Source organism: Pongo pygmaeus, chromosome 11 (assembly GCF_028885625.2).
Source record: "Pongo pygmaeus isolate AG05252 chromosome 11, NHGRI_mPonPyg2-v2.0_pri, whole genome shotgun sequence".
Taxonomy (NCBI): Eukaryota; Metazoa; Chordata; class Mammalia; order Primates; family Hominidae; genus Pongo; species Pongo pygmaeus.
In genome coordinates this window covers 106,094,934-106,121,926 of record NC_072384.2, presented here as the reverse complement: position 1 = coordinate 106,121,926, position 26,993 = coordinate 106,094,934, and the positions used below count along the sequence as shown (strand labels likewise).

The 26,993-nt window shown below is 44.6% G+C and overlaps 1 protein-coding gene across 9 annotated transcripts in view; it reads right to left on the bottom strand.

Moving 5' to 3' along the window:
* Positions 1-3,489: 3,489 nt before the first annotated feature.
* NRP2 (neuropilin 2) overlaps positions 3,490-26,993 on the bottom strand; it is a 115,754-nt gene continuing 92,250 nt past the window's right edge. For 6 of the 9 annotated variants that reach the window (XM_054478836.2, XM_054478837.2, XM_063647803.1 and 3 more), the window contains 2 exons: positions 9,000-9,050; positions 3,490-6,834 (listed from right to left, as the gene is read on the bottom strand). In XM_054478836.2, coding sequence (XP_054334811.1) covers positions 6,530-6,834; positions 9,000-9,050 — 356 coding nt within the window. In that variant the 3' untranslated portion in view covers positions 3,490-6,529. Of the gene's footprint in view, positions 6,835-8,999; positions 9,051-21,602; positions 25,085-26,993 lie in introns of those variants that run through there. The other 3 variants (XM_054478838.2, XM_054478839.2, XM_063647807.1) reach the window with 2 other exon arrangements.

The window sequence follows — 26,993 nt, the reverse complement described above, 5'->3', positions numbered from 1 at the left end:
CCTATAGGGTTTTCTGGCAAGGAAGGGAGAGGAAACAGGTGTTATTCTCTGGATGAGCTGCAGAAGTAATCTGGCTCTTAGTTCCCTTGGAGGTCTCTTGCTTGGGCCTCCAGAGAGAACATGGGAGGCATGTCTTTCCACCAGGAACTGCCTCTGAGGGTCACTGAGAAAACTCAGGAAGGAAGAGGACCAGCCTTGGAAGGTGGGGTGGGCAGCAGGCGAAGGTGGCTCAGGAGTTCTGAGAGATAGGAATTCAGGGGCAAGCCCTGCCTTTGCCTCAGCCTGGGGCGACCTGTAAGCTCCCAGGACTCTTCCCATTGTGTTGATGAGAATGACTGTTAAGTTACTGTGAGCCCCTAGGGTGGATGGTGAGATAGCTCTCAGCCCCCACCACTGGTTGCATTTGCTGTTCTGACCATCACCCCCTCCCACCACCCCACTCCCCATCTCACACCTTTTATCCCCTGGTGGAGAGATATTTTTCCCAAGAGTTTTGTTTAGCTCAGCCTGGGATTAGAGCCTGAAGGCTGTGAGAACTGAAATTGAGTCATCTTTCAACCTCTTCAGGTTCCCTCCCATACCCCCATCAACACCACCAACGTCACAGGGGCAAAGGCGGCCTCTGCATCCAGATGGGTCCTGTTTTCCTCAACCATGGTTCTGTTCCAACCTCATTTCACTGGCCTGCCTGCCTCCCCTGAGTTTCATGTAAACATTTCCAGAAGGATGTAGATTAGAAAAAAAAAAAAAAAGGGGTCTTATGTAAACACTTGCTGGCTAGGGACCAGGAGATATTATTAGTTTATTAGGGCTTTAAAAATACCCGAAAGCTCAACTAAAGGAAAGAAGAAATTTGCTTTCGTTTTAACCTCTGTTATTGTTGCTAGGGTCAGTAATACGATAGAAGCAGGCATCCCAGGACACACAAGATATCGTAAGATCACAGGAGGGCCAAAGAGGGAAATTGCAGAGATTTGACTGTGGTGACATTATTGGTCAGTGAGGAATGCGTGGTACTGGGGGCTGCCCTTTTTTATAAATTAAAAAGAGCAGAAGAATGATACAGAAGAGAGAGCACTTCCTCACTGGGGCCTTAAGGTGCAGTGTGCCCTGGCCCTTCACCTTCCCAACCCCATCTCCAGCCCTTCTCCTTTGTTGATCATGCTCTTGCATTTGGCTGTTTGCTTCCTGTCCCCTCCCTGAGTGGACGCTCTAAGAGCTTACAAAATCAGGAACTGCTCAAAAACATTTCTTAAATAAGTGACCAAAACAAATTTCCTTTTCAGGGTGAACAGAGCCCCAGGATGGCAGCAAATTTGGCTCAGGTTCAGAGCTTCCATGGGGAGGGAGGTTCATAATGAAGTGTCTCCCTCCTCCTTGCCTGGGAACTTATTGTACTACCTAGGTAGTTTTGAATCCAATAACCAATAGGTGAAAAGTTCCTCAATCACCTCAATCACCTGAGGCCAGGATAGTTCTTCCACACTAAAGGCACTAATCCCATCATAAGTGTGGGACCTAATGACCCACCTCATGACCTAATCACCTCCCAAAGACCCCACCGTCTAATACCATCATGATGGGGATTGAGGCTTTGATGTAGGAATTTTAGGAGGATACAAACATTTTCATTTCTACTGGATCAGTGGTTCTTAAATTTGAAAGAGCAGCAGATTCCCCTGGTGGGCTTTGCTGAAGTACAAATCCCTAGACCCCACCCCCAGAGTTTCTGATTCAGTAGATCTGGGATGGAACCTAAGCATATACATCTCCTCTGACAAGTTCCCCAATGATGCTAACACTGCTGGCCAAGAACCACGCTTTGAGAAGCACCATCACAGATGCTGAAACCACCAGAGACACTGACAATCAAGGGTTTGACCACAAAAGAAGGAGCAAACAATCTAAAGTTGCAGGGCCTGGTGATGTCCAGGGAGGAAGAGTTCGTACAGGTCATAGCCTCTGAAGTCTACCAGGTAGGACTCTGAGTTAAAGTAGCCCATCTGGCCAGATGGCCCATCACCCATTCCTACACTATCTTCATTTTATAAGAAGCCAACCTGTCCATCAGCCTACTGGTTCAAATGCTGAGAAGAAACAAAATCCCAAGAGGATGACTTACCATCTTAGTTTGCCCAGGATTGAGGGGTATTATGGACTGAATGTTTGTGTCCTTCTAAAATTCATACATCAAAGCCTCAACTACCATTTTGATGGTATTAGGATTTGGGGCCTTTGGGAGGTAATTATGTTTAGATAGGTCATGAGGTGGGTCATTAGGTCCCACCCTCATGATGGGATTAGTGCTCTTATTAGAAGAAGAAGACAGAAAGATCTCTCTCTATGGAAAGGCCAGGTGAGCACACAGAGAGAAGGCAGCCATCTGAAAGCTAGGAAGAGAGCCCTCATCAGACACTGAATCTGTTGGTGCCTTGATCTTGGACTTCCCAGCCATCAGAACTGTAAGAAATGTATGTCTGTTGTTAAAGCCACCAAGTCTGTGGTAGCCTGTTATACCAAGCTCACTCAGACAAAGGGTTTTCCAGGACACAGTGATATGGACAGGAGGCAGGGAAATACTGGGCAGAAGAGGGTGGTATCTGGTAAGGGTACCACCCTCTTCTTTGGTACCTGCGGCCCAGAGTGAGAACATACATTCTTGTTTTCCTGCCTGAATGTTACCTTTTCCAAAACCACCCTGGCCTGCCCTGTCCCCCCATCCTGTACCCATAGAAAACCACAGGCCCCACCAGCAGAACAGCAGAGCAGCAGAGTGGCAGAGAAGGAGAGAAGCAGCATTCGGATGTTGGAGAGAAGCAGCTTGACTTCAGAGGGACAGCTTGATAGCGGGACCTCAGAGAAGAGTCCGGCCAGGGATGCCCAAACCCTAGGGGAAGACCACCTTCCCACTCCATCCCCTTTCCAGCTCCCCATTCCATTGAGAGCCACTTCCACCACTAAATAATATCCTCCACATTCACCAACTTCAAATTTGTGAAACCTCATTCCTCCTGGATGCTAGACAAGAACCTGAGTGTGGGTGCAAGAGGCTGTCATCATGACCTTACACTGAGCTGTTTAACACTTAAGCCATCCATGGATGGCAAAGCTAAAAGAGCGCACTGTAACACAGGCCCTCTGGGGCTCCAGGGGTCATAGGCAACCCCTAGACTCTGCCACGGGGCCACACAGAGTTCTGCTCCTGCCGGTTGCCCAAAAGTGCTCATCCTGGCCTCTGCACCTGCTCTCCTGTGTTCTCCCCCTCCCACAAGGGGTTGAGAGCTGCAGGCTGAGTAAGCAAGCCACCCTGTCATGAGTCCTGTGAATGGGTTGAGGGAACTATCCTATTTCAACGGGACATTCAGTGCTAAAAACCTGAAAAAGTCTCAGGCAAAGTGGGACAATTTGGTCACCCTTATCCCAGATCTGTTTGTCTCCAATAAAGACAATGCAGGAAAAAAAAAAAAAAAACATGATGCAGAAAAATATCTCTGGTATAATGTTTATTTAAATAGTAATCTTAAAAAGGCTTTATACAAATCATATAAACACAGTTTGACATTGTTGTTTATTTTTTACATTGAAGAATCACAGTAAAAGCTCTCAAGTTCCCGTGATCTGGCTCAGCCAGCGAATGGTCGAATACCTTTAACTGCAAACCCTGGAAAAGTTAACCTGCTATGTGGCAGGTGAACTCTTTCCCTTGTTTTCTTGTCATTCATGCTTATTCCTTGGACCCTCATCCCTGTCAACTCCCCTGCCCCACCAAAGACAGAAAGCAACCCTGTGGCCCTGTTGACCACCTAGTCCGGGAGAGCGTGGAGGTAATGTGTAATTTAGTACAAGGCAAAAAGGAGATCAATACTGGGTGTGGGGTTTCCCAAAGGGAATGACTCAGGAAGATGGGTCAGCTAGCCTACCCACAGATAAAGATAACAAACACACCAAGGTGTCCCCTGGCCAAGTCAAAATTGGGCCCAGCTGTCTTTCTTTCTGTCTTACGACAGACCAGCCTCCAGCCTTGGTGAGGTATCTACACGTAGCCCTGCGTACCCTGCTTCTGTTTAGCATTCAAGGCCCACTCAGGGCCTCAAATTAGCCAATGGTGAATATGGATATAGGACTTTTAGAGGGATGCAGGTTGAGTTGTACATAACTTAGAGGTGAAGTGCAGGTCTGAGAGAGGGCTAGACTTTGGAGAACTGTAAAATGGCTCACCGGGCATGACAGCATCAGGACCCCTGGAGTGGCTTTCAAACTTACCTTCTTCTGCAGGCTACTTCTGGAAATCCCTAGGACTTACCAGCTTTCTGAACACTGCGCATCATGGGAAGGTGAAGAGGAAAGGGGCTAGTTAAAATCTTGCTTCTACTGTGGGCCGAACTCAGGGGGAGCCCTAAAGCTAAGCCCTTGGGCTTGACAGCTCTACTTTTCACCTCTAACTACCACTGTGCCAATGAGTGCCGAGTGCCAAGATCAGCTGTGACACTCGGACCCTAGGTCAAAGTCACAACACCACCACTGAGTCCCACATGACCATTCACATACATAGTAGATACAGAGAACTCAAAGCAGCAAAGACATACACACATGAATAAATAGCTGTTGGTTGAACTCTTGCTCTCTGCATACAAAACACTGTGACATTACCATTTGAAATAGCATTTCCATAAGTTAACATTTAAAGGAACCAGCCAGTCCCATTCACCCTTCCCCTTTCTCCTGGGTATAAGACAAATGAAATCATGGGTGACCACAGCAGCAAAAATGGTCTGACATTGATATGCAATAGGCTGGGCATACTGGTTGAGTTTCAAATATATTTCCAGCACACAGGCAATCCTTAGGTGTTAATATGAAATCAAGATTTGGATCTTAATGCGAACAATCTTGTCCTTCACACAGTTTCATTCTATTCCTGATGCCTCCCTTTGAAGAGTAGTTGAGAGTCATCTAGGGCTATGACTACCACTCGGGTAGCAGGGCTCATTCCTTTAATAGGATCAGCAGTGAGTTGGGGTACTTGGGAATGGAGCCATCAGGGTTAGGGAAAGAGGAATGCCTTAATTCATAAGATATTCACTAATTTTTACATAAAGGGAAAATACATTTTTCTTCATTTTTTCAAGGCACTTAATAAAAAACACATAAATTGGTGTGCATGCGTGCGTGCATGCATGTGTGTATGTGTGTGTGCATATGTGTAAGAAACTAGGTCTCTCAAGGCTGAAGCAGCGTGGTTAAGCATTCTTGTCCACAGTACTTGTGGACTTCTGGTTAGAATCAGTTCTTGTACATCCTAGCTCTGACTCTCCCGAAAGGTTGAAATGGTGTTTGTAACCCAAAGGAGAAGTCGGTGTTTACTAGTCTAGTTGAGAGACAAATGCATTTCAAAGGGTCTCTGTCTACGCTGCTCAGCTTTGGCCCTTATATGATCACAGAGGTTGGGCTTCTCTTTCCCTCTCCACTGTTCTCCTTCCCGTCCAGTGGTGACCAGTTACAATATCTCGCTGATGGGGAGAACATACCAATAGTCTCTATTTTCCCTCTATTTTCCCCTGCCTCTGAGAATATCACACAGTGCTGCTTCCAGGGGCTTAGAGACCTGAAGAATATGTGTATGTGTGTATGTGTATATGTATATGTTTTAGAAGAACATGGAGGAGGGAAAAAAAAAAGGCAAAACCACCACAAGAAGCCCCACAAGGGAAGCCCCACCACCAGACACTGTGGGTCTAGAATTAGCGAATGGCTCCTATTCACTCACAAAGCACTTTAAGGCTCATTCAGGCGCTTCTATGGATTTTGACGTGTGAAGTTTCCTTTCCGGTTTGTTTTAAATCGCATACAAGAAAGAGCTGTTCATGCTGACCCTAAAATGGCAATTTTCCCCTGGATAAAAAAAGTTAAAGGCAACAACATCCTACTTAAATGCTAGGACTGGAAACGGCAGCTTGTAGGGTTGGCTGGCAGAACCTACACCACAGTAAATCCCTTAAGTCATAAGACAATCAGAGGATGGGATAAGTTGGACGGCTTTTTTGAGTTTTATTTGTAAAGATGGAAAGGCTGAAAAGACACTTTGCTTTTCAAGTGTTGATTAGAAAGAGAAAGCGGAGAATAATGATCACTGCTCCACTTCTATTCTGGAAAAGTCATTCTCTTCTGCCTCTTTGAGTTGCTCACAGACCAAAGAAATAAAATATCATCATAATAATAATAATACAAACTCACAAACAAAATAGAACTGTGACCCCAAAGAGATGAGCTCCTGTTTTGTCCTAGCAGAGAACACGGCCCCGTTCCTGCAATGACTTAGCCACCACGGTCCTAGGCGGGTAATCTTCCCCTGTGCGGCTGCATCTGCCTTCCTCCTGCGACTCGCTTTTCTGCCCTGTCTATACCTTCGGTATTCTGGATCGGTTTGATCGAGATTATGGCATTCAGTTTCCAAAGGAAAAAAAAAATGTAATCTTCCCCAGCCCCTCTTGCTGGAATGAAACGTCAGATAGGATTCAGGTGCAATCCGTCATGCCTCGGAGCAGCACTTCTGGTGGTTCATCTTGACCTTGTGTTTAAGGCCATCATAGAGCTCGAAGTTGTAGTTCTCCAGCGTGGTGCAGCTTCGGGAGCTCAGGCCCGAATAGGAACAGGTGCAGTAGAGCAGGAGGCCTGCACAGGTGGCCCCCAGGAGGACACCCAGTGAGCTCATGGCGATGATGGTGATGAGGATGGGATCCAGCGTGTATAGCCAGCTCTTTTCTTTGTCGGTCGAGGGGGTGCCAGACCCTGAAGTTGCAGAAGAAGAATTGCTCCAGTCCACCTCGTATTCATCTGCAATACATAAAATTCATGAGAGATTGCGGGCACTGACTATGTCAGGGTGAAGTGACTGAGCCTCCCCAGTCCAGAGGCTCTTCAGAGCACAGTAGTTAGCAGCAGCGGCTCTGGAATTAGACTGCCTGGGTTCAAAGCCCAGCCTCGCTGCATCCTAGCTGTGTAACTTTGGGCAAGCTATTGAATCTCTCTTTGCTTTAGTTTTCTCATCTTTGAAATGGGGATAATAGTAAAATCTGCCTCAACTGGGTTGTTAGGAGGATTACATGAACTAATATTTGTAAAGTGCTTGGTGTCTGCAACTGTCTGCAACATAGTAAGTACTAAGTATCCGATATTTAAATAATTTGACTTACATTAGGTAAGCTCTGATTTTAACAGCACCTTTGGGGTGGCTCTGCAGCACCTGGGATGGCCTTGTGTTCAAGGCGACCTCTACATCCCTCCTTTCCAACCTCCTCAAGCTAATGAAAGGACAGTCTGGGACTATTTGCACATAATGAGTTTCCTAATTTGGCATTCCTGGCCATATAAGCAGCAGATTTTTCCCAGCCATCAGACCTCCTTTAATAATAAGGCATCGTGCCTTATTGTTATGGGTTGAACTGTATCCCCCTCCCAGCCACTTAAATTCATATCGAAGTCCTAACCCTCACCACCTTATTTGGAGATAAGGCCTTTACAGAGGTTATCAAGTTAAAATAAGGTCATGAGGGTGGACCTTTATCTGATAAGAGTGGTATCCTTAGAAAAAGGGCAAATTCTGAGACATACACATGAGAGAACATCATATGAACAGGAAAATGGCCATCTCCAAGCCAAGGAGAGAGAGCTAGAATAGATCCTTTCTTACAGCCCTCAGAAGGAACCAACCCTGTCCACATGTGGATCTTACATTTCTAGCCTCCAGAACTGTGAGAAAATATATGTCTGTTGTAAGCCACCCAGTCAGTGGTGCTCTGTTCTGGAAGCCCTGGCAGACTAATCTAATTATGTTTCTACACTGTGGCCAAGGCATGCCCACATCTGGGCATCATTTTTTGAAATATCCTAATAATCCCATGAAGAAGGCAGGATATTATATATATTTTAATAGGTGAGGAAACTGAGGTTTAAAGAAATTAGGCGACTAGGTAACTCACTCCAGGTCACAGGCTTAGCAAGCAGGTAAAGCAGGAATGGAGATCAGGCTTTCTGCCTCCTTACCCATTGCCCTTTCTACTCCATCCCAGTGTGCCTCTGCCTGATCTACTGCAGTCTCTCCATGTAGGTTGGTCATGCACTTTTGCCCATAAAAGGAGTGTTGGACTGGGTTTTGCAGGGAGAGTCTGCAGTCAGTTAACAAGGTGCTGTTTGGGTTAGTCGCTCCAGTTTCTATAACTACGCATGAAGTTTCTGATTAAAGGCAGGTTAAAAGCAGCTGCTCTATAAACTGTTCCTCTTAAATGCATCAATCTTAGTCTACAGTTATTCTTTAAGTGGAATCTTGCTGTTGAGTCTGTTGGAGATCAACTCTGGAACTCAGAGAAGCCCAGAGAGAGACCTGTGCTATTCTGAGTTGACGGAAGAAATTACATCTACATATTTGCTCAGCAGCCCTCTAGCCTCTTGAAGTATATGTGTTTGCAGTGGAAAAATAGAACTTGGAATAAATATAAAGATACGAGATGGTCAGTGTGAAAAAGAAACTGAAATCTTGCAACAAGCTCCAAATTGGAATCTTGAATAGTGTGAGGAAGGTTTCCCCCAAGCCAGGGAACCAGAAACCACAGCAGGTCTGGGAGAATATTCACATTATGCTCATTCACTCAGGCCATTTTTGGGAGAAGGTCAAAAGATTCAGGCTGTGATACATATAGAGGAGCTGATCTTTCACTTGTAAAGGGTTTATTCAGATTTGAAGTCCATCCAGGTAAAAAGTTACTGGAAAGAGGGGATCTGTTTCAGATTAGGCAGAGGAACTCAATAAACTTTCTAAACCTCTAAAGTTGACCCTGACAGATCCATTGATGGTTCCCTCATTTTTCTCCAGATTCTTTTATATATTTCTGACTGATAGTTCTAAATTTTGGCCCTTCGATACCCTGAGCATAATTTTTGTTGACATCTTTATAACCAAACTTGAATTTCACAATTACCTGCTAAATCATAATAATACTCACCATCAATTTCATCTTCATATCCTTCTCTCTCATGTATTTCTGGGATGTCCACTATAATATAAAGAAAATAAGTTAATAACAAGTTCTATCACCATGGCTAAAAGGCAGGGAGGCAATCTTTACGAGAATGACTCCCCATTCTGGCAGGCAGCTAGAGAATCACCTCTAATTCTAGATCATTCAGTATGGACATTACTGGATTGTTCTTCTTCAGATGACCTGTATCTTCCTCCAACCACAACAAGTAACACAGAAATAAGAAGAAACTCTGGGTCTTCCGTGCCAAGCAACCCCTGCCACTGTGCCTTTTTAATGACTAGCATTCATTAGGAACACAGGTTTCATTTAAGGCACCTTCAATGGCATCTTATGCCCAACAGCAGCTGCCTTTACTGGGATGTCCATTTAGTGTAGCACACTGCACCTCTTCATAGGCACACATCTCAGTGGGCACAAAAGCATCAGAGTCTTTCTCCTCTGGATTTCATGTAAACATATGGTAGTTTAAGGAAGTCTTGTTTCATCATTATATGTTTAAATTTAAGAGCAGAAATGGAAGGCATGTCATAATGCCTGTTGACCTTCACATATCTGTGCTAATATTTCTCATCCTTCCCAAGTCTATTTTTCCTATTAGCTTTGTTCGTGGTTTAGAATAGATCAAAGATGGGCATCCAATCTGACTAGCCAGGCTAAGTTAATTTACTATGAGTTTTCTCCAGTATTATCACTGTCTATCTTTTTCTTTTTCATGATAATTTGGGAGGGTGATAATACAGGTCTCTCTATTCACTGTGCTGGCCAACTTATAGAAATCAGAACCACTGAAAATTATCTGTCTAAAATGGTAAAACATTAATAGAGAACATCAAATGCATGGCAAAGAGCAGCATCTTATCATTTCTTCCTATCTCACAAGCTAATTATGCCTTTCCAAGCTGTCAGCTCAAGACAGCCCCAGTGAATGTGTATGGCCCTCTCAGAGTTTTGTTCCACCAAGTCAGATAAACAATCTTGAAGTCACTACTATAAATTGAAATCCAAAAATCAAGGCTTAAAAGAAAATCAAAATCCCAAACGGCTGAAGTATCAGACAAGAGGGAAAAAAAGAACTTTAGACCATCCCGAAAGCTTCCTTCATCAGCACTACATCTCAGGGAAGATCTACTTGACCATGATCTGAACTGAGCATTGATCCATCACTGTCACACTTGAAATTCAGTCTTTTCTTGGAGGCCATGGTTTCAATCATGTTAGAAGTATTCCTCATTTCTGGCCAAAGTGCTAAAGCACATTCTCATCCCCCTCGTCACTAGTAAGGGATGCACAAAACAACTTGCCAAGACCCCACTTGAAAAGACTGATGCCACGTAGCACTAATCCTCCATAACTCCAGCCCATTCCTGGCATGTTTAAAGCACAGCAACTGGCACCTGCAGGACACGCCAGTCTCCCCACCTCAATGCCCATTCCCTGCATTCTCCTCCAGGCCCTGACAGAGCAGGTTGTTTCCTTGGAAGGGAGATGTGAACATGAATCAACAAGAGGCAGGTGGTGTTTGTCACAGGGATCAAATCGAGCTTGTGAAAGTAAACCCACAGGGTTTTTTTCCATATGAAAAAAAAAAAAACCCAACATGGAAGAAAACCATCACATTTCCAACAATTAATTCGTTTGATGGGCTGCTCATATGTCTTAACATCTTCACCAGTAAAAGAGGCAGAACACTGGATAAGAATATGTGAATCAGCCTAGGATGAGAACCACGGGGCTCCTGCCAGTGACTTCTGGGCCAAATCCTATGCTTGCTTTTAGGGATCTTGTTTCTGCCAAGGATGTGATGAATTCTTGGAGGCTAGAATGCCATCTTGCTCCGTCTCACACCCTCAGGGAAGAAGTCTTAGGCTACCATAGATCACTGGCTGGAAAGGGGTGAATGTGGCATTGATCTTAAAGGAAAAAGGGTAAAAGGATGCTAATGATTTTGAGGACATTTTATCACAGGAGATCACGGCCTCTTGTCTCTGGAGGTTGAGGACTGGATGAGATGATTTCCTAAGAATTGGCCCATTTCTAAGACTCAATGAAATCAATTGCCCAGATGCAGCTGAGATTTCTGCACCTGGAGAATCAAAGGCTACTTAAGGTGAAGAAGAACACTTTAGTGGCTTGACTTGGCTTTTTATATAATCACTGCTCCCCTGAGTTTGAGTGAGTGGGAAGGGGGTCGAAAAAAGGATAAGTTAATCAACATTTTCAAAAGCGCATCTGTTCACCAAGCCTTAAAGAAAGAATGGCACACTGGGGAAAACACAAATAAAGGGAACATTTGTACAAAAAACCATTTACTTTGATAGCAATTTTCTCTAGTCCCCTTGCTAATATTCTTGATATCTGTGTTTGATTAAGAGCTTTCTCTCTCTCAAAAGCATCTTTGCCCTTTGCCGGCCACTTTCCTTTTCTGTTGAGCCTGGTAGGTAAACTGCAGCCTGTTTCCTTAGGAGGCCGGCAGGAAGGAATGTGGTTCTCCCATCAGGTCCCTGTAGTTCTAGCAAAGAAAAGGCAAGGTGTGGCAGGTAAGATGCTACCGGGAAAACCAAGGGGTAAAGCTACTAGCCTCTGGGAGGCAGAGGGGAGAATGACGAGCTAGGAGCCAAAGGCAGAGGGTAGAGGCCACAGCTCCCTGGAAAGGGGAAATGGCAGCCACAGGATGGCAGACCTAGCTGCTGAAGTCAGGGCAGACATCGGGAGAGAGTGGGAGAAAGGAACCAGGGACTCACAATTTTGTTTTCAATGGGGAAAACTTGAACAGGAACTTCCAGGACTCTGTTTTAGTGGGTGGGTGTGTTTGTGAGTGTGAGATGGGCTAGGGAGAGTGGAATGGGCCACACCTCTAGAAGAATGCAGGTCAGGAAGGGATCTTACCACCCACACGAGTTCTGCTTTCAACCTTTGTGCTCCCATGACCCTGTTTCCTTCTAGGCCCCCATGTGGATTCAGTCTCAGGTCAGCCTGACTACAAATACTGACTGACTCTCAAATACTGTATTAGGGCCAGGGTGGATCCCCAGTCTGCATTCAAGTTCTTTGGGTGCGGCTGGGACACTGTAACTACCACCATATCCCTACTGCCCCCTTCTAATAAAATAAAAGAGTCTGCCTTATCTCAGATCCGGGTTGGCTGGATACACACTTTGGTTGCCTGTTTCACTGGCTCACTACTTTGATAGAGTAGGGCTTTGAGGGGCTTCTCATGAACATGAAGATGTGGGGATCTGAAATTTGGGGTTTCATGCTTTCCATGACAGGCATCACCCAGAGCAGGAAACTAAATTACATTGTTCTTCAAAGGGCAGTTTTCATTAACCAACTAACCAGCCTGACACCACTTAGTAACAGGGCTCACTGCATGCCCAGGAAACAAACTGAGGACTTTGGAAAATAAAGATGTAAGGGACCAGGTGTCTACCATCAAGGCCCTTCAGTGTGGATGGGAAGTGAAGACTCACCCATGCCAAATTAGCATGAAAGAAAGTGAGGTATTGCGGAGAGGACTCCCAAGTGCCGCTGGAGTCCAGGGCAGGGATTGGGCAAATGAGCCTGGGCCACTATCAGGAAGGAAAATGTGGGAGTGGAGAGGAGGATTCTGTGGAATTGAGGCTGCTGCAAGTTGGGCATTGGGGGATTTCTGTTTCCTTTATCTGTCTGATTGATAGAAATGCTTTCAAACATGGCGCCTGATCTCTTGTCTTTTGGCTTGCATTCATTCATATCAGGCTCGTCAAGGAATTCAAAGAGATCGCCTAGCTTTGCCACAAATCTTCCACCTTGCATATATCTATGTGAGAGTCAGACCTCTGCTCTCCGGATCTCCATCACCTATCCCCTTCCCCAGCTGTTGCAGATCAGCACAGTGAGAGAAAGAGGTCAACTCTGGATGAATGACGGGAAGGGGTTTTACAGAGCTTGAGTAATCAAGTGGGCACGGTAGCTACTGCTTAAAAACAAATACAACCCAACTTCACAAAACTCTGGTCATTTTCATATTGATCAGTCTCAGGCCAAAAAGTCACCTTATTTTGGTCAGTGTCCCTTCTCTCTGCATCATCGAGAGACAGAGTAGGTACACGGTGAGGCATGATTCAAGGTCTCACTCATCTCCTGCTGTCCTGATTTTTTGGAATGAGAGACCAGGGTGGCTAGTTATGAAAACACCCACAAGACTGTTCCAGAAACACACTCCACCGTAGAAGAGTCAAATGTTCTCTAGTGTGCTTGTCAATACATTGCAACACTACGGCACAAAGGGTGAACAGCCATATCCAGTCACAAACCCAACCTCTTCTAATGAAATAAGCTTTTCCCTGGAACACTGCCTGGTAGTGTAAGACCACACATGCTGCTCAGGGGAAACACCCCCAAGACACTCCAACCTGCTGCCTGGAAATTCCTACTGAGCATGATTTAGTCCTCAAATAAGAAGGCCCTCTCTCATGGCCCTTTCCATTCTCTCTCTCACTCTCTCCTTCTCTGACACACACACACACACACACACACAGAGACACTTTTTAAAAATCTTTCCTCTCTCCCTCATTTTCTTCATTCTTCTAAGTTATCTGGGATTAGCATTCCTTCATTAGTTTGCTTTTCTGCAGTTTCTTACAGAAAATTCTCAGCCTTTGCTCTGTGTCTACACAGAGCATATTGTGTGAGTATATTGGCCTTGACACTGTTTACTTCCTGCATTGTAAAGGAGCTTCACAATATGGCCAGGAAAGTGAGAAGTCTGCCCCAAACCACTGGTTAATTTTGGATAAATAATTTAAGACAGCCCTGGGACACAGATAATTTCAGGTCACTAATGTGCTAGTTTCTTTGAAGAGTCCTTTCCATGCCAACCCTGAGCAGTGGATTAAGAGGCCTGCTTGAAGCTGATGACAGGGTTGTCATCTGGAGTGTGCAGCAGAGACACTCAGAAGCCTGGTCAGTGGCAGCATCACCCTGCACTGAAGGAAGCGGCGTGGGATGTGGAGGGCCCTAGGCTGGGGGCAGAATGCCTATCTCCCATCTGGTTCTGCCTCAGGTGTCAGAGCCTTGACCAGTCATTGACCTCCCTGGGTCTCCGTTTGCTCCTCTGTAAAGTAAACACTGATGCTCTCCTCTCCTCTAGAATTCCCTTGTCTTTACAGGAAGGAAATGAGAAAGGTATGAGGGCCTTTCTGATGAGGGCTCTTTGAAGAGGGTGATGGTTGAGGGAGACAAGGCAACTTCTGCACAAAAGGGCTCCATTGCCCCATGATGCTCACTGCCCCATTCTTCACCCTAACTCTGTCCTCTCCTGGGAGTGGCCACTCCCTGAAACCATTTGTTTTAAGGTGTGCACAGAAAGAGAAGACCACAAAAAGGACAGGTCAAGAGAACCCATGAGGTTCCATGTGTTCCATACTTGCCCGTTTGGCTCAGGACTCAGTCCTGCTAATTGGTGACTGAGGAACTGACAAAGTGGGTAAATTGTGCCCATAGTTTTAAGCCTCTGTGTTAACTGAGGCTGGGCTGAGAAAACCTCATGGAAAGCCAGTCTTAGCACATCCACTTCACCCACCACACTTCAACCAGCTTTGAAGGCAAGGATTGAAGAGCCTCTTACACACAGGAAACCACTGAAATCATTTATTTTCACAGGTACCAGGTGTCATCACTTTGACTTTAGAGATGAAATTGAGGAGGGAGGGTAGAGAAGCGCAATAAGTCATTGAATAAATCAGCAGTAGAACTGAGAGTAAGCCATAGATTTTCAACGCCTTGTTTGGGGGCTGTGATTTATTTGGGATAAGCTCTTGGCCACCTAGTGCCTTTGTTGAACTTGATTCCAAGTTTCTGAACCCCATGGGCCAGTTAAATCGCGGGATTTTTCAGATGAGTAGCCTCCAGAAACTTCTCTCAGCCATTCTCTTTTAATCCCAGCAGGAAATACAACACTGAGACCTCAGTAAAAGATAAATAACAAAGGACTAAGGAGGTTCTTCTTGGCACTCCAAAATTTGGTTTAATTCAGTTTAATATTTAGTATTGGCTGAAGGTCCCCCTTTCCCACCACACTTAATTTCCCAATTCAGTTTGTTCATCCAAGTTGCAATAAGGAGCCAAACGTTCAGGTGTTGATCTAAACTTTGCCAAATCTCCTCCGTTAAGAAGTTGGGCTACTTGAGAGCCATTCATTCCTTGCTGGGTTTGGCTTGAGTTTAGAAGCACCATCAGAAGAGCCTTTATCACAGGCTTTTATCTCTTGGGCTACAGCCAAATCTAGGCACGGTCATGGAAAAAATATTTTTTGGAATTTTTCAAATGCTTTCAAGTGCGGAAAAAAAAGGAGGGGGCTTGGTATGAGATTACTGGAAGAGTTTGATCTTGAATTTAGCCATTCGTTTCTATTATTTTTAGTTGAATAACTAGAAGGAAACACTAAAAGGAATTGGAAATACTGACTGCAAACAAGAAGACTGTGAAATGACCTAGTAATACTTTCAAGTGTGGAGGCGGATGAGCAGCTGAGGCCAGAATGTCTCCAATGAGCCCCAACAATGGCATGAAAAGAAGAAAAATGCAGCCAGAGACATGTTTGGCTATAAAGATAGGCTTCACAATTGTGCAGACTGGAAAAACACAGCAAAGCTGATGAAAGAAAATTCTAGAACCTCTTTTTTACCCCAAGTCTTTGAAAAATCAGCTATTCTCCATTGTTGTAAAGTAGATATGTGAACAAGCAATTGGCTCTTTTCATTTCTTTTGTTGGCTACCTTCTCTTAGGGCATGAGGGTGGGAAAAACAGAGCATTTCAGGGAAAACCTGCTGTTTTTTCCCCCTCTTCTGTAGTCTTATTTTTTCCTGAGATGCTAGGGGAAAAAGTCATGTATCTTTATATTTCAGGGAGTTTTTTCCAGTGGGGCTTTGAAATTTCTCCCCTCCTCTAGTTCCAACATTTGAGGTGTGCATGTTAGAAACATCACTATGTCACTCAGATGGAGTGGTTTGGTACAACCTTGGATAAGTGAGAAAATGGAGTTGAAGAATCAAAACTGCATCCACTTCCAATGTGAAGAAGAATGTCTTCTTAAAGATAGCCCCTCTTATTTTGTAGGTCCTTGAAAAGAAACTGTACACCTGTATGTCACTAAGAGAATTCACTATACTTAAAAGATGGGCTCTTCTTCTGAACACAAGAATGAATGAGAATGAATGACTCTGTGATATCATTTTACAGCTACCAAAAATGTACCTCTCTCTGCCCATTCAAGAGATGATTTCCCCCAATAACTTCCTGGTGGCCAAGGTCCGTAATTACTAAGAGACCTGGCTTCAGGTGTGGTCCCCTGTAAAAATGCAATTATTGGAGGAAGTAGCCATGTGGCATTTGTGTGAAGGAATCTGACCCATGCTTTTTTGAAGAAGGCGTTGATGGATGAAGGGGAAGAGAAAGTGTAAGGATGCCAGAGAAGAAAAGGGGTCAACAAGAGAGGGGGAAGGTGCAGAAAGGGGATTTTGGAGGTTGGAGACAAACCGCGCCTGGCACAAAGGCAGATGAGTGGTGACCAGCTTCTCCACAGAGAAAGAGGTGGAGACCATGGCCACATCAGGAGGTGCAGAGCCAGAAAGCAGTGATGGGCTTGTGGGCCCAGGGCCCCTGTAAACACTAATATGGGGCTCACACTCTTAGGCCACAGTTGGCCAAGGCGAATGAGGCATCTCTGGGGCTCCTTTCACACACCCATGTTGGCCCCATCTAGGTTGTAATAACTACCATCTCACTCTCAATGCCAGCTGTGGGGCTGCCCTAGAGAAGCCATAGGGAGGCCCACACCAGCCCCTGAAATCTTCATGCCTGTTCTTGCAGGCCCTGCGTGGCAGTAAGAAAACACAAAGAGACAAAAAGGTTCTTTGTGCTTAAATGAAGCTTCAATAACTAGCAGGTTTTGGAGAATGAGACTTTGGTCAAGGCTGCCTCTGGCTCAAGGCTGCCTCTGGCTCAAGGCTTTCTGCACGCCTATCATTACTGGAGCTAGCTGCTCTTTAATAAGTTGCAGGGAAGTCCAGTCCAGGCATCCTGTTAATGAGTCCTGCTGCTGGAGAAAGAAACTGTTATAGCTGCAAGCCATGGCATGGTATACTATCATTCCAATTCTGGAGCAGAGCCTTTGGTTTTGGGAATGTTCATGATATTTAAAGGATTTAATTTTGTACAATTACACAGAGAAGACAAGGCACTGTGTGTGTGTGTGTGTGTATGTGTGTGTGTGTGTCAGAGAGAGATGCACTCTAGTTCATCCAGATCTCAACTCATGCTGCTTTCTTTCCTGAGTTAAATACTCACGCCTCATGCCCAGGAGGCAATGGTCCTGGATTTTTGGCAGGTCGGGGAACGCACACACAGGACCTACATAGCCACAAACACTCCGTTATGTTCAAAGTCAAAGCCACTTTATTATGATACTTTTCTCTCAGCACACCACAGAAATGAGGGCAGTGCTTTTGCTAGAAATGGTGTTTGGACTGACAGGTCTCTGGGCTTCTCCTCCACCCGCCATTCCTTGCTACTGGCCCCTGTGGGGGCTAGCAGCTTTGACTATGCCTATAAACACCCCACTAGAAAACCACCTCACTGCCTAGTGCCTTTCCCTTGGGTATTGCAGCCCTGAACTTCCTCAGAAGGAAGTCCACAAGGTCTGCCCCTCTCGGGGCCAGTGTCAGGGCCTGGAGTCCAAGGCCTCTCAAATTTGAGACTTTTTCTTGGTGTGTAGGTTTACCTCTGGCTGCTGGGATAGTTTAGTCTGCAGTACAATACTGCATACTGACCTTAAGGGATGTTTTTTACATAAATTTTTTAGTAGAAAACATAAATAAATAACAGCATGGCACAGCACAGGCATTCTTTGAAGAAAGCAAGTGGAACTCATTAATCATGGAGAACAGGACTCTGCCTGCTGAACCTAGGGACAGAATTAACTCCAGTGACACAGCCACTACAGCTCTGGGGAGCTGACACTTAGAGCCAGGTCCATATTCCCCATAAGTTGGCAGTTAAAAAAAAGAACGTTCTGAAGAAACACTCCCTGAGTTTAAAATTATCTTCAGCTAAAAGTGCCCAAGGTCTTCTCTTGCAAGCAACACACCCACTGTAGAGAAAGAGAGATAGGCATAGAAATCACATGGGTTGGGCAGATGTGGCAGGGGCTCCACAGCCAGGATGTCCACTAGTTTCTGCTATGCTCTCAAGCAGGGGGACAGGTTCATTTTAAACGGCAAACCTCAGCCATTTATAGCACCTACTAAAATGAAAATAGGTATGTGTTTGACCCAGAAATTCTATCCTTTGTAAAACATGTGCCCAAAGAAGCAATTTCAAGGATGTTCATTGCAGTATTGTTTATAATAGTAAAAAAAAAAAAAAAAAACTAGGCACAATCTGAACACTCATCAACAGGGGAGCAGTTAATACACTCTGGCATATCAACACAATATGGAATGCTATGCTGCAGATATAAAGGATCTATATAAAGATATAGATGCATTAGTATGTACTGAATTACCCTCAAGATGTCAAATGAAAAGAAGCAAGTCGTCCAATATAGTAAACAAACACTGTGCTACCATTTACACAAAACCAAATGAAACCAAACTAAACCCCAGCTTAACCAAACCACATAACTCAACATGAACATACATGTTCTTAAAGGTATAAAACAAGGCCTGGAAACATACTCCTCAAACCATCCCTCACAGTTACCTCTGGGGAGGTGACTGGGATTGGTCAACAATGAAATCGACTTTGGCTTTTTCTGTATTATTGCACTTTTTGAGCATGTTTAACTTATGAGTTAAAGAAACCCAGCCAGTTACTATAAAGTCCTCCGCCAGCAGCCTCCCTGTATCATCAGTATCAATACACTCTCAAGCAATGAAACTCCGAGAAAAGAGGTTTTCCCACATAACACTCAGTCCTCCCTCCAGTACCTCTGTCGTTGACTGTTCAAATGGTCTTTCCTATTTCTTGGTCCAATGCCCACAGGACTTTAGCTTTTTGGGGCTCTCAGGGGTCAGTGGCAGAAAAGGCCAAGAACAACTGTTTTACCCAGTAGACAGGAGATGATTCTAGGTCTCTTATCCACTGGGATTGGGGCAAGAATGGCTTCAGCTTGGTTGTGCTGAAGCACCTAGATTCTCCACTGTTCCATACCATGCTAAATAAGGTTTTGCTCTTGGCGGTTTCCCAAATCTTGTCTCTCTTCAGTGTTTAGGTTTGGGTCCAAACAGAACACCTCCAAGCAGTCAGGGCAAACATACTCTGGCCCAGGCTTGTGGCCTGAAGACCCCTAAGGGTGTGGGTTTCTGATTGTATCTGACCTCTATACATACTGTGGTGCACCTGATCTGCGTCAGGCTTAATTAAATCCTACACTATTCCTAGCTACTAATTTATTTGTATAAGGCAATTCTTTTCCCTGCTGATTGTAAGATCATCAGCTGGTGTTCCCCTCGCACCCCCCCCCCCCTTTTTCTCTGGTTGGATTTGTTTTGTGTTTTCTTTGGGCTGTCACTAAAGTGGATGAAAGGCAAATTACAGCTGTGAGAGCCCCAGTGATCTGCACAATTAAAGAGAAAAAACAAGCCTTCACCTACAGATCTGCAGTTTGGCTCAGATGTGTAGCCCACAATGCAGGCAAGTCAAAACTTCAGGATGTAGCTCTTTTCATCAGAGATTACAGAAAGGCCACACGTTTGTGCAGAACAACTGCAGAGGCCGTGAAGAGGGGCGACGAAAATAAACACTGTGCCACCTCAGCTTGGCTGGGTTTCGGTTATCTGAGCTAGGGGGCAGTGGGTGAAGAGAGAACACACACTGAAACCATCACAAAGAACCAGGTAGGAGCAGAAACAGACTGGCCTAGGCCTTGACATCTGGTATTTATGATCCATGGAAACACAATTTCTGAACATTTATGCTTGGGCTACATATGAAATGCCACACTGAGGAGTGTTTGGTGGTAACAGTGCCCTGTTTGACATCTAAGATTGGAGTCCTAACAGTCCTTGCCCTTTTAGGGGGAGTAAGTACACTTAAAATAAGTCTTGGGACTAGAACCAAGGTGGGAAAATTCCCAAAGGTGGCTCCAAAAACAGTAATGCCAACAAAGCATAAGCGATGGCTAATTTAGTTCAGTCCAGTAAGTTTGGTCCCAGGTCAGCTCAAGGAAATGTTGACTGAGCCTGGGTCTTTGTTTGAAATAAACACTTTTGAGATGTTTTTATTTCATTCTTTACTAATGGGAACAAATGGCTCTAAGGAAAGCCAAATGTTATTTAGACAAAAGGGGTAATTGAGCTTGTCACTGGGGAAACAAAAAATGCTCTGATCACAGACATTCTACTTTATTCTCCTGCAAAGGACAGATAGTGACATCTATACTGAACCATCTGTACTAACAGAACTTCCTGTAAGATCTAAAAACCGGAAGACTGTCTCCTTTTAGCAGCACTTGGACAGGTTTTACAGCTGTAAAAAGCACTCCTTCCTGGATCTAGGTTTGGATAGGATGAAAAGCAGGACTCTGGCAGAAATAGGATCTTCTGAACATGTACATTTTCTCAGGACCTTTAAGGATGGTTCTCGGACCCCTGAGGAGGGCTCCCAGGTTGTCAGAAGGCCTCTGATAAATCCCATGAATGGGGTTGGTGGGAAATCCTATCTGCAAATAGGATTAATGTGACCTCTTCTTGACCACTATCTAGAAACCATGAACTGCTGGGAGGTTGCCTTTCCTAGATTTTCCCCCACCCGGCCCAACCCAGTCCCCTTCCGATAGAAATATTTTATATAACTAGGTCACCATCCAAAGAGGAGGACCAAAGAAAAATACTCATCAAGAAAGACCTGGCCTTTTGAGTAAGTTTCCCCAAGTGCCTCTCCTCAAAGTTTTATAGTGTTCCTTTCATAAAATGTTCCACTCTGATAGTTCCATGTCCACAGTCATCATCTAATTATCTTCATTACCTGTTCAAAAATGAAGTCTAGAATATCTTTCAGCCCTGAACATGCTACAAGTTCCCGTTTTGTCTGGGAAAGCGCTCGTAAATGGGAGATTCACGTCCCTGTGGAAGTAATAATTGGGTAGGTGACGGGTAAGATGACACTGCTGCTTCTTCAAAGGAAGTGATCTGTCTCTGCAGAGCTGGGTACAGGATTCAGCTTAGCTGGTACCACTACCCCGGAGCCCTTTGAAAGTAGAATCTAATCTCCAGGGATTTGTCATCAAGAGAAATTTTGTGGAATCTCATTTAGCAATTTAGCACTTAGCAACTTTTGCAAAATCCCACACCAATCATAAAAGTTGTCTCAGCTGCACAAATTGGATAAAAATCCTAACAAGCAGTAATAAAAATAAAAAGAAGGAAAAGTTGGCATTCAGCCTCAAGGAGAAAACCCACCTACCTCCCACAGAAATGCCCTGTAGCTCAGAAGGTGATGTGTAAACTTTGGAAGCATCGGTTTGCTCAAAGCCTACGTTTCAACTTTGTTCTCACAGGCAAAGGGAAAAAAAACCTCACATGTTTGTATAAAAATATCATCATTTTATTACATTCCACACAATACATTTTCAAATAATTTCCAATGTCCACAAGTTATTTTGACACACAGGCAACTGAGCAATGCAAGGGGTGTCACAGTAATAAGGAGAGGAATAAGAATAGGAAGTAAAAATCTTTAGGTTTTCTTGTTTTGTTGTTGTTCTTTGGTAATTTTCGATTATTTAGGTGTTTGCCTGCTAGTTTCATTTTAAAGACAGGGTCTTCTTAAAGATAGGCTATCAACTTCAGAAATAGTACTGTATTTCCTATTCAATTCTGGCTTTAATCCCAAAAATGTGGGACAAGGGAAAAGACAATTTTACTTTATCTTCAGCATCCAGTTTGGTCAACGACAATGCTGATTTTTTGTTTTCTTTTTCTGCCTTTGCCAGGAACTAAGTGATGGCAATTGCTAGCATAATATCATGGAAGGGGAGTTCAACGCAGAAATAAAGTCTTCCCTCCTGAAGGTGTTGACATAAAACCTCTACTAAGGCAAAAGCTTTATCAGCCCGAGCTAGGACTTCAACTCATTCACTCATTCATTCATTCATATTTTAATAGTTGCTATCATCTCTTTGTCTTCTGAGAAGCAACTCTAAACACATGCATGCATGCATTCGCCTGTCCAGTCTATTTTTCTTAGAAGAGAGTGACCCTTCCCTCCCTCCACGAAATACAGAATTTTGCTTTTTAAAGCTGCGAAGCATGGCATTTTACAGAAGAGCTGACCTTTTAGCATAGTACCTGGATAACACTAAGAAAATTGCTGGGATAGACAGAGCAAAGGCAGAGGTTGCGGAGTGGGGAAAGACAGAGAAGGTGACATCCTCAGCTGAAGTGTGAAGGGATTCACAAAGATTAGAGCAGTCTCATATTCTCAACTAAGGCATGTACATAAAGATGATGCCACTTGGGGCATCAGATAAAGATATAGAAAGTTCACAAAGTTGTTGTCATCTTCTGTTACAGAAGGGGAATCATCAGGGTATATGGTAACTTAGCTGGTCACTACACTGGCTGTATCTTCCAGATATAATTTCTCAACGCCACACCTCTGTGGGGCGCCTACAGGAATGTCAATCATTTTGCAGGCATGCCTGGCCCCAAATGCATGACTGGATGTGGACAGCCGAGATAAAAGCCCTTAATGAGTGGCATATTAGTCATCGCATGGTACCCTGGGCTGATCCCCTCTCTACTCCCTGTTTCTTTCTTCATCTTCAGCTGAGGTAGGACACTTCTTGAAATCTCAAGGTAGCACATGCTCTAGCCTTTCATCTTGTCTTTTCTTGGCAGGGCTGCTGTGGTTGAGACAGAGTAGCTCTTTGAAATAGTCTAAGAGTGGGAGAGCACCGTTCTTTCGGGAGGATGAAACGAACCAGATGAGAAAGTTGAGTGTGTGTGCTGAAGGGACATATCTGGATATCGCGAAAGAATGCTGAAAGTCTCTCCCAAGCAGCCAAAAAAAAAAAAAAAAAATCATTAGTATTTTGTTCTCAGAAGGAACCTGGAGGCTTTTGGCCCAGGCAAACTTCTTTGGAGTGAATTTTATACCTCCCCAGTGGATTTTTAGCAGGAAAGTAAAAAATAAATGCTCCCGAGGCCGAGACCTCATACACTGAGAATCTTAAAATTTGCATTTTCTATCAATGAAATTGACTTCATTATTTAATCCATCCTTTGTACAGTATCATTAGCAACTTCTCTCTTACATCCCACTCCCCTTGTTGCTTAGAGAAGACACATGAGCAGCAATGGTTACATCTTCATTAGACCTTCTCTGTGATGATGCAGCAACATCTGAATATGCCAGGCCAGCCTACAAGGGTCTATTTGCCAGATGCCATGAATGTTTTAAGGGGCAGCACATTGGTACACTTAAAAAATGATTACTTTCTATTCTCTGATAATATTTAAATAAGTCAGGTGGACAGCCTTACATTTTAGCGGCTATAGATTCAGGCACACATTAACACCATGAAAATAAAGCAAATGATCCCTTTTTCCCCCATATTTTACAACTGCTATTACAGTGACCAATATAATACCAAAGTATATGGTTTTTAACCTTCGTACTCAACCCCATCCCAAGTTGGGCCCAGTAACCACCCTGGGTGAGGAGACATTTCAGTTCTTCCCTCTTCTCCCTTCTCTCGTCCACCTCCTCCTCCTCTCAACTTAAACAGACTACTGTTTTTCCTACATCAGTCCCAGACTTGTTATTCTCTATGACTTATTCCAAGATTGGACGTAACTGATAAAGGCTAAACATTCATTATGAGCTTCTCTTTTATAAGGCAACATGAGACAGATTTGCTTCAGGGCTGGAGAGGTGGTTCCGCAGACACCCAATGGCTGTTATTTTGAAATTTCAAAGACACCAGAAGACAAGGGGGTCTTGTCTGAGTGTGCTAGGGGAACCTTCTCTTGGGTCAGGTGGGTTGGGGATGGGGATAGGGATGGGAGAGGCCACACTGCATCCCATGTGGCCTCTATTTCTTTAGGTACCTGGAGATGACAATGACAGCCAACAGAAACCCAGCCAGAGCTAGATAAGGCAACAAAAAGCTTCAATCTCTTCTCCAAGTAAACAAAACTTGTACAGTATATTATTTTCTTGTAAAATGTACCCCAGGAGAAGTAACACAAGAGTTAAAGGGGCCCTCTCTGAACACTCACCCCTCGCCCAAACACACACACAATGAACCAGCCTATCTCTCACACACCCACACACAGAGAGCCATTCACACACACATATGTCTACTATGTACATACACACAGATCCAGGCTTCCCCTCATGTCTCCTGGCAGACTGCCCACTGAGAGGAGGTATGGGATAAGGCAAGGGGAAAAAACAAGCGAACCAGTCTCTGGAACAAAACCAGCTGAGCCTTGAGTTGTGGAGTGCTTGGGGGGTGGATCTCTTCGGATAGTCCAAGATGCAGCATTAGAGTTGGGTTTGTTGGTTTGGAATCAACAAAAAGGAAAAAGAAAAACCAAAAGCCAAAATGAACCCAAGGAGGATGGTTGGGATTGATAAGAGTGCTCAGGGTTGGGGACCCGGGAGAGAGATGTCTGAGAGTTCACACAGAAACTAGGCGAGGAGAAAAAAGTGCAAAATCGAGGCAACGTGTTTGCAGTCTTTCTCGTTTGTTTTGGGTGCTGTTCTTGCTTCGGCCCTCAGCAGTGCGAGCCACGGTCTTGCTCTAGCTTAATGGTTAGGGTGGGCTCCACCGCCAGAGGGGCCCCGTTGGTGTAGTGGGAGGTTTTGTAGGTGATGGAGTGATCGGTCTTCTTGGCCGCATAGCGGAACCGGTGGTAGTGGAGCACCAGGGCCAGCGCGACGGAGACCAGCACCAGCACGGCGCCCCCGGCGGCCATTACGTAATACCAGTAGGCTGGGATGGGCTGCATGGGCACCGTGTCCACTGTGGGCTCGGTCCCTGGCAGGAGGGTGCCCCCTGGTGGAGAGACACAGAAGAGTGTTGCTAGGCTGAGAGCATGCAGACTAATCATAAGACTAATTTAAAAAAAGAAAGAAAGAAACACACACATGCTTTGGGACATACAGGGAAGGGGCTGGGGGACTAAGGTGGTACTCAGTCCTTAGCACCTGCCAAGCACTTCTCAACGATTGCATTATTTCCTACTTACCCCCTTGAGAGGTAGCTACTGTCAGACCCATTTTACAGGTGAGGAAACAGAGGCGGAGAGTGGTTAAATTAAGTGGTTATACAGCTAGTTAAATAGTAAGTATGGGATTCAACCAAGAATGGTAGGATTACACATCTCTTTTCTTTCTGTTTAACCACAATTACTTTATAATATATGGAAGTGTTATAATTCCCTCTCCCTCCATCTCCCTCTCTCTCTCACACACACACATACACATACACAAATACATACAAGTAAATGATGCTGACATGACTTCCGGGATTCAGTGAGGCAGATTTCCTGAATGGTGGAAACACCATATTTGGTCTGGCTGGCCAGCATTCTCAGCAACAATGTATTAATTAGGCTGGCTAGATTTGAAGGTAAATTCCACTTTGGCTTGCCAAGGCTTCTGTGCCCATTGAAATTAGCCTGGTCTTGCCTAGACAGGTCAATCACCACTGTTAAGTCATGACTAATGCATCCTCATTTTTTTAATTGGATGGAGGATTTTTAAAAGCAGATTGGAAGGGAAGTTGCAACAAAAAAAATGTGGGCACAAAATGACAGAGGGTATGTGAGAGCGAGAGTGAGTGAGTGAGAGAGAGAGGGAGGGAAATCATTCTTAATGACAGAAAAGACAGAGCAGGGAAGAGAAGCTGGCAGAGTATTTAGAAGGCAACCACGTTCACTGGCCGCTGCTGGTTGCTATGGAGATGATGTAGTAGATTTAAGCCCAGGGTAACTCTGGGGAAAGACTGGCTGGAGTCCCACTTGATGCAAAGCAGTGTTACAACTTGATTCTCCCAAAGATTTACATCAGATGAGAATCTGGCCCAGAAAGGGACTAGGAGCTTTTGAGCTTGCCAAAACCAGACATGATCTTTACTTCTGAAAAATGATATATGCTTCTCCTATGAAAAATGCCTTCCTAGCTGTTTGCATTAAGCCGGAAAGATGCATCCTCTCTACTTATGGGGTGCCCCAGCAGGGGAGCCATGGTGGGAAGTGCTGCTGGTTCCTTCATGCATTGGTGGTCCTACCCTGTGAGCAGAGGGTGGTACCCCTCTGCTCAAGATGCAAAAGGGGCTCATTTCTATTTTCATGCCTCCTTCCACTACCCACCCTGAGATTCAGAGCTCCTTAAGCAGAGGAACTCACTCTCATCGTGAGGAACTTGCTCTCATCCATACCTAAGGGTTTATACAAAGAAGGCACTCAATAAATGCTTGGTGAATCAAACACTGAACTGAGGCTAAGACTCCTATTTCTGAGTCTGTGTTCTCTAATTCCTGCAGCCTGAACATCAGAACTCCTCTCTTTGATCTGGGGAATAGGTGAGAGGTGGGTCAGACCTTCTAATGTCTTCTCAGAAGTGATAGAAAAATGAGAACATTTTTCTTGGAAAATATTTCAAAGCCTGCTCAACTTCTTAGCTCTTAATCACTGCTTTCTCCTGCTGTACGAATTCTCTTCCACTAGGGTGCAGGTTCATTGGTACCTCTTGGGTGACCAGAAGTCCCACAACAATGGCAGAGCTTTGACAAGGATGTGTTGCTCTGCACACACCTTGACAGCCACATCCACATGCCCTGGGGTAGAAATGACCCCAGAATCCCAGGATCCCCTGAATGTCCCTTTGTACATCTTCATCTTCTCCCACCTTATTGCCTACCCTCTTTGTCTTTGTCCCCAAACTAATTCTGTCTTTTACTA